Consider the following 7,324-nt stretch of genomic DNA (forward strand, 5'->3'; position numbering starts at 1 on the left):
GTGATTCAGTATTATAACATCTGTAAAAGCTTGTTTTAATTTCATAAACATCTGCACAGTATCTTGAGTGAGAATAAACAGTTCTGTTTTTCTGTCTTTCACACTTCTCTTTAACAGATCTGTAAGAGAGACAGTAATTCATGAATATGTATAGATAAATCATCTGTAGAAATTTACAAATTCTAGAAATATCTGCATCTCACAGTACATCTGCAGTGTCAGTCAGTTCTCAATGACAGAGACTCAGCTTCTATTCATTGAAATGCTGTTTATCTTAATTATATAATCGAAGAAATCAATCTTCTGCATGTAGAATGAGTATTTTTCAGTGTTTGTATAGAGTTAATACTGTCTCAAGTGACTTAACACTTCTTAAATATAAGTATCATATTCTTTCTCTGATTTTAAGAAGATTAGAATGTTATTCAGATATACTATACAGAAGACATTGACAAGGCTCTGCAGCATCTTATTTATATAGATCTGAAAGATGACTGAAGTATTACAAAGATTAAAAGATAAAACAAGATATTCAAAATTATCATACTTGATATAAAAAGCTGTTTTTTAAATATTATCTTTATTAACTCTGATTCTATAATAGATATTCTGTATATTAATCTTTGAGAACATCTTTGCTTCAGATAATCAATCAATCATCTTATTAATTAACAGTAATAAATAGTAATTCTTAACTGTTATCTTATTGAGGCCTCTGTAGTCTACATATAGATGTAGCCTATTATTCTTCTTAAGTACAAAGAGTATAGATGTCTTGCTGAACTCTTTAATAAGTGTATTCAGTTCTTTGATTATGCTTTCTCAAGATATTTGCATAAAATATTCAATTTCTTTACAGATAAGTTGTAAAGAGATCTGTACAGTATTATTATATCATCTTCAAGATAAATCTTATATCACATCTTAATATCAGAAAACTTCACTACTTCTCTTTCTGAAAAGACATTCTTATAATCTGTAAAGAAACATTATATACATCTGTTTTCAATGACAGATACTGCTACTAATCTTACAGTAAGAGTGATAACTTCTTTATCTGTTTTCAAGTCTCAATCATCTACTATACAGTATATCAACTCTATCTTTTTCTCAAGATTCTTCTGATGAAACTCTTCAGATTTCTCTATCACTGTCTCTTCATTAGTAAGATAATATCATCATATCTGAGTGACTGAGTTAATGAGAGAATTGTTTTCTCTTAATTATAGAAGATCTAGAATGACATTCTCATCTATAATATTAACTATATAAAGAAGCAGACTGCTCTTCTTAAAGATTTCTTCTGAGTCTGTGATCACACACTTCACTTGAATTATACTAAAACAGTGATATTTCATTTCATCAGTAAATTTCATATGATCTGATAAATCTATCTTCTTTCAACTCTTTATTAAAGAAAAGAAATAGAATATGAAGTTAATATTCACTCTGAAGTTAAGTAAATATCTTACTAATATCTTCTTATTCAGAGTATGCATTGTAATTATAATATAAACTTGAAGATATGAGAATTATCAATTCTTTATTTCTTTCTCTTCTTTATCTTTCATAAATACATTTATCAGAAGAGAAGTTAACTTTAAGAAGATATTTTCTTAGTTTCTTTTCTTCTTCAGCTTCTTATAATCACTGATATAGTGATTATCAGCTCTGCAGTTGAAACAGAGATCTTTATTAAATCTTTTTTAATATTTCTTCATAGTGAGTGAAGAATCAGAATACTTGAAATTCTTCTTTACTTTCTCTACACTGAAGCTATCACAGCATTATTTAGATTCTATCATTGATTACTTAGAAGAGATCTTATTAATCTTTTTCTTAAAGAATTGATTATTCAAATAGATCTGAGAAGTCAGATTGATAAGCTCAGTACAATTAATTAATGAACTCTGATACTGTGATATTATTATTCATATCTTGTGAGTCAGCTTCATAAGATAAAGCTGTATTTTTAATTAATTCAAATTATCAGTCAATTTCTCTCAATATTCTTCAAATCTTGTATTGAAATTGAAAGAATTCTCATTATCTTATTAATATAATAAGTTGAATCACTGTTTTACTATGAAGTCACAGTTGCAGTGATCTTCAATTTGATTTAGTAGAAAGTTCTTGAATTCTTCTCAAGTCATGATAGTATTAATACACTCAAGCTTTCACTTCTTGATGATTCAAGTAGTCACAGAGATGTCTTCAAGAAGGTTGACAGCATATATTACTTATATCTTATGAGTATTATACTGACTCAGATTAAGGAAGAATTTCTGTTCAAGAGTACAGATAAAGCTGTGAAATTCAGATAAGATATTTTTCTTATATTTTAAAGAATCTCTGATCTTAATCTCTCTATCTTTATAATAGATGTAGATGTGTAGAGGCTGTGATAGTGATAGAATAATTGAAGAGCTCATGTCAAAATATACAGCAGGTTCAGAAATCTTGAATTTCTGCTGAGATAGAGATGTATACACTTTAGAGAATAATGTAGTATTTTTCTCAGAGAGTGAGATTAAGTTGATCTCAGTATAAGTGTGTGAAATCATATCAGTCTGTTAAAGCTTGACTGATTCGAACTTATAATCAGATTAAGTAATTTAAATTATAATATGACAGAACTGAAGCAGTGACTAGTCAGCAGTGATATATAGAAATAGTTGTTTAAGAAGCTATATAAATAAGCTTGACTATTTTGCTTAAATAGTGAGCTTGTAGACTACAGAATTTGTAAGAATAAGTGCTCGCAGGCGATTATTTGAGTGTTTGCAGCTTGGCGTGATATGTACTGTTAACTACTAGAAGTATTCATGATAGGAAGATAAAAGGTATAATAGTATTCAAGCTGAGTTGTGAATAGTATTCATAAACTTCAGTCTATATAGTTATGTGTAGCCAAGGGCCGCTAGCTCTATTGATTACATGAGAGATAGAAATAGAGGTAAAGAATTTATAAGAAGTGAGATTTCTTACATATCTCTCTCTCTCTAAGGCTTCATTTATGAAGTCTTTCACTGAGTGACTTTATAGAATCAGCTCAGCACTGCAGTAATACTCACTAAAAACTCTTTATATCTATAAAAAACCTCAGTGAGAAAAAATCTCTTATTATTATAAAGAGAAAAGAGTCTATCACTCAGTTTCTTATTCTGTGAGATTCTTTATAATCTACAGATTCTTCTCTGACTATCACACAGATTCATCTCACATCTTTCATATAGAAGAGTTTCAGTTAACTCTCAATCATTTTCACAAGATTCTTGTGTGATCATCACACAGATTCATCTCATAGATGAATCACTCTCTATGAGATCACTCTCATTAAAGAGAAGTATTTATAAGTTGATCTTTCACTTATTCTCACAATTCATTATTCTTTAACACTGTAGAATTGTGAAAAATTTTTCATTCTTTTATCAACTCTGTAGAATTGTAGAATCAAGATATTCATGATCTATAATCACTTTTTATAGTTATATAGAAAGATTCAGATCTATGATTTATAATCACTCTTATTTACTAACCGTGCCATGCTTACTCACTCTCTGTAGTGAGTGCGCCACAGTGTACGGAAAACCACACTGTAAAGAAAATATTTTGAATATAGTAATCTTCAAAAATTAATTAATAATCATCATCACATCTATCTATAACATAAAGATTATCTATATACTCATTAGAAGGTGTAGAATCCACTGTAAGTTGAGATTCTATAGAATTATCTTGTTGTGGTTGAGTGACTGTAGATTTTGTAGATTTGATTTCAATCAATCAAAGAGTCTTATTGAACATCTTTTTCATCTCATCTGCTCTACAGATTGCAATCTTGCAATTGGCATTCTTAATAGTGAGGACTCCATCTACTTGCACCTGTCTGCGGGAGGATTTGATGACCTGATGTCTATTTGCTTGATAATGATCTGCAAGTTCATCCTCATGATATGCATTCAATTCCGCCTGGACCATGCTACCCTTGAAGATCTTGTTCAACTGCCTTGTCAAATCAGGTGTAAGAGTATTCTTCACATCTTCTAAGGCCTTGACTGCTGCATTGATTTGGTGATGTAGTTTTGCAACCATCTCTGAGGAGGTTAATTGCGAGGAGGCAGTTGATGATTGATCTGCAGATGGCGGGGTAAAGTGATTACATACATCATCATCATCATCATCATATATGTTGAGATCCGGGGCATCATTTTAGATTCGGTTTTTACTTGACTTGTTTGTAATCTGGCAGGCATTTGATGAATCAATATATTCATATCTTGCTTACTGTGAGAGGTGCAGTCTCTGGATCTGTATGATGCTATCTCAACATGCGGTTCGCGGCAGCTTTGATATGCTTGATGATGGATGAGCAAAAATTAATGTTCAACTGATGAATTCATATCTTAATTACCTCTTCCTGGCTATCATTCAATGCTTGATTCAGTGGAACCCTCATAGTCCTTGATTTCTTCTCATTGATCCTCCCATACAAGGTGGCATATGAGACTTTGAATTCTCGTGACAGAGACATGATTTTTAATTTTGAATTGCTTTTGTACGCGTTAACAGCTCTTTACAACTGCTTCTCAGTGTAATTAGAAGATTTAGACATGGTTATAATTAATGATGATTATTTGAAGATGAAGAATGAAGATATTGAAAATATTTTCTTTACAGTGTGGTTTTCCGTACGCTGTGGCGCACTCACTACAGAGAGTGAGTAAGCATGGCACGGTTAGAGTGATCTGACTGTTCTGTAGAATCACTCACAGTGTAAGCAAACCTCTTTAGAGTAGTATAAATATCTCAGATCTATTTACAGAATCTTATCTTCTTTTTTCTTTTTCTATAACAGCTTTCATTCTTATACACTGTAAGTATTCTTATTCATCTGTGAAGTGTTTTCACTCAGATAACAGAGAGAGAGTGTTTCTGACAATGTCTGTATATTATTTCAAGAACTTCTCAAGAATAAAAAATTTTTCAGTTTTAATATTTTTATAAATAATATCTGACTGTTACTGAGCTTCTTATAAGTGTCTCTATAACTTCTCTGATTGCTTTTTACTGACTGATGAAGCAGAAACACTGCTGTTCATAACTATGTCTTCACTCTTCTCAGCTCTGTCACTGCATCTGATCTTCAGATCAGCAGTCAATTTCATATCTCTCTCAGATCAGTTTCTGACTTTAAGTAGTGCAGTTTCTTTCTTTACTGTAAGTCATTTTATAAATAATTTCTTACAGACTCTAGCTGATAGTTCTTACAAAGCTCTCAGTGTTATCAGTGTCTTCTGCAGCTCTGCAGGCCTATGATCATTTGTCTTCTACTCACACAATCTCTGATCAGATATATGTGAATATATCTAGATTCTCTATCAATGATTCTTGCACTGCAGTGTATTTCTGCAATCTCATTATCAATGAGAGATAAGTTCTCAGATACCTATAAAATCCAGGTAATCAAGACAATACAAATGCTATGAATTCATGATAGAAGTTAATCTGAATAGATGAGCTCTCTCTTCATATCTCAATTGTTTCTGAGCTGAATACTTCAGTATAACTGAGAAAGCAGACACAGCTTCATAAGAGATATCTGATTATATACACAGACAGTCAGCTCTCAAGACTCTGTTATAACTGTATATACTCTGATATTCAGCTTCTCTGAAGTCTGTGCATTTCTGATAATCTTTATATCAAATGCAACAATTGTCTGTACTGCAGATATAATACTCTCTACTTCTTTAAAGAGAAAAATTAATAGTTATGAGAAGATTGAGTGTTATAAGTGTTGAGAGTGTGAATATAAGTTTTCTTTATTTTTTCTTTATTAATCTTTAAATTGTGTTCACAGTTCTGTTTATTTTCTTGTTTTTTAACTTTAATAAGAATATAATTTCTTCTTCTCTTACATATACTGCAGACTGTTCATTCCAGTAGAAACTCATTATCTTATAGACTAGAATTCATAAATAACAGTGTTAATATCTTTATTACAATCAGCCCCGGTGGCCGAATGGTTAATGCGGCCACCTGGTAGCGCCTTGGCGTGGGAAACCAAGGCGTGTGGGTTCGAAACCCGCAGAGAATACATTAAATCCGGAACTCAAGCACCTCAGGTTTCTAATAAATACAGAGGTGTACAAATCACTTTAATAAAATCACTCTATGTTCCTGGGCTGAGAAGTTATTATCGCATGTATCTAATTGTCACTTCTTTGTATTTTCTATGTTCTTGTTATCTTGATGTGATCTTAACACCTGTATTTCCTCCTGTATAATCAACACTTAGCCTGTATTTAACATCATGCAAGGACTCATTATAAGCTCCGCTTGCATATGAGTATAATAAAAGAATAATAATAATAATAATAATAATTTATTACAATCAGATTCTTAGTAAAGACTGCATTATTCTGACTTATCAGAATTCACAGTATAAAAGTTATGTCTCAGCTTCTGCAGATATCTTATCTGTCTGAATGATTCTCAAGTGAACTTATTCATTTTATCAGAATACTCTTATCACTGAATCTTGAATCAGAGCTTGTAATCTCACTTCTCTGAGTTAATAATCTCTTTAATCTGATATTCTCTTTCACTCTCTAGTACTTTACAGACAGAGTGATGAGTCACAGAATTCTCTTCTAAGAATTTCTTATATTTATAAAGCAAAGAGACATGAAAAACATTGTACATCTGCAACTCAGATAATAGTTTCAATCTATAAAATTATGAGTTAACTTTCTTCATAATCTTATAAGACTCTGTCTATAAGAGATTCAGCTTCTTACTAGATCTTCATATAATAATGTTTTCTAGACTCAGTCAGACTCTATCATCTTTCTTAAAACTCTTTATAATGTACTTAAAGTTATAGTATCTCTTCTAATACTCTTGAGTCTTTCTTAAGAATTCACAGACTTTCTCTTAAATCTTCTGAATTCTCTCAGTCTGTTCACAGATATCATCACACTCTATAGTATACTCTCACAGATTCATCAAGATTATTCATGAATAAGTCTCAGTGAGTATTTCAAAGAGAGTTTTATCTGTGCTGATATGCTTTGAGTTGTTGTATACAAACTCTGTGAGTGATAATCAATGTATTCAGTCATTCTGATTGTAATTAACAAAGTATCACAGATACTGTTTTAATATACTTATCAGACATTCTGTCTGATCATCTGTCTATTGATAAAAAGTCATGCTTAGATCTCATAAGATCTTTAGTATAGTTATCAGATCAGATTAGAACTCTTCTATGAAGATTAATTCTTTATCTGAGATAATGTTTACAGATAATTCATGCAAT

The 7,324-nt window shown here is 31.0% G+C and overlaps 1 protein-coding gene across 1 annotated transcript; it reads right to left on the reverse strand.

Moving 5' to 3' along the window:
• Nucleotides 1-3,786: 3,786 nt before the first annotated feature.
• Nucleotides 3,787-4,095, reverse strand: BDCG_17280 (uncharacterized protein; the record flags this gene model as incomplete). The annotated part of the gene is made up of 1 exon (XM_045426423.1): nucleotides 3,787-4,095. The coding sequence occupies one exon, from the start codon at nucleotides 4,093-4,095 to the stop codon at nucleotides 3,787-3,789; it is 309 nt and encodes a 102-aa protein (XP_045281631.1).
• Between the last annotated feature and the right edge of the window lie 3,229 nt (nucleotides 4,096-7,324).

This window comes from Blastomyces dermatitidis (genome assembly GCF_000003525.1).
Source record: "Blastomyces dermatitidis ER-3 genomic scaffold supercont1.6, whole genome shotgun sequence".
Lineage (NCBI taxonomy): Eukaryota > Fungi > Ascomycota > Eurotiomycetes > Onygenales > Ajellomycetaceae > Blastomyces > Blastomyces dermatitidis.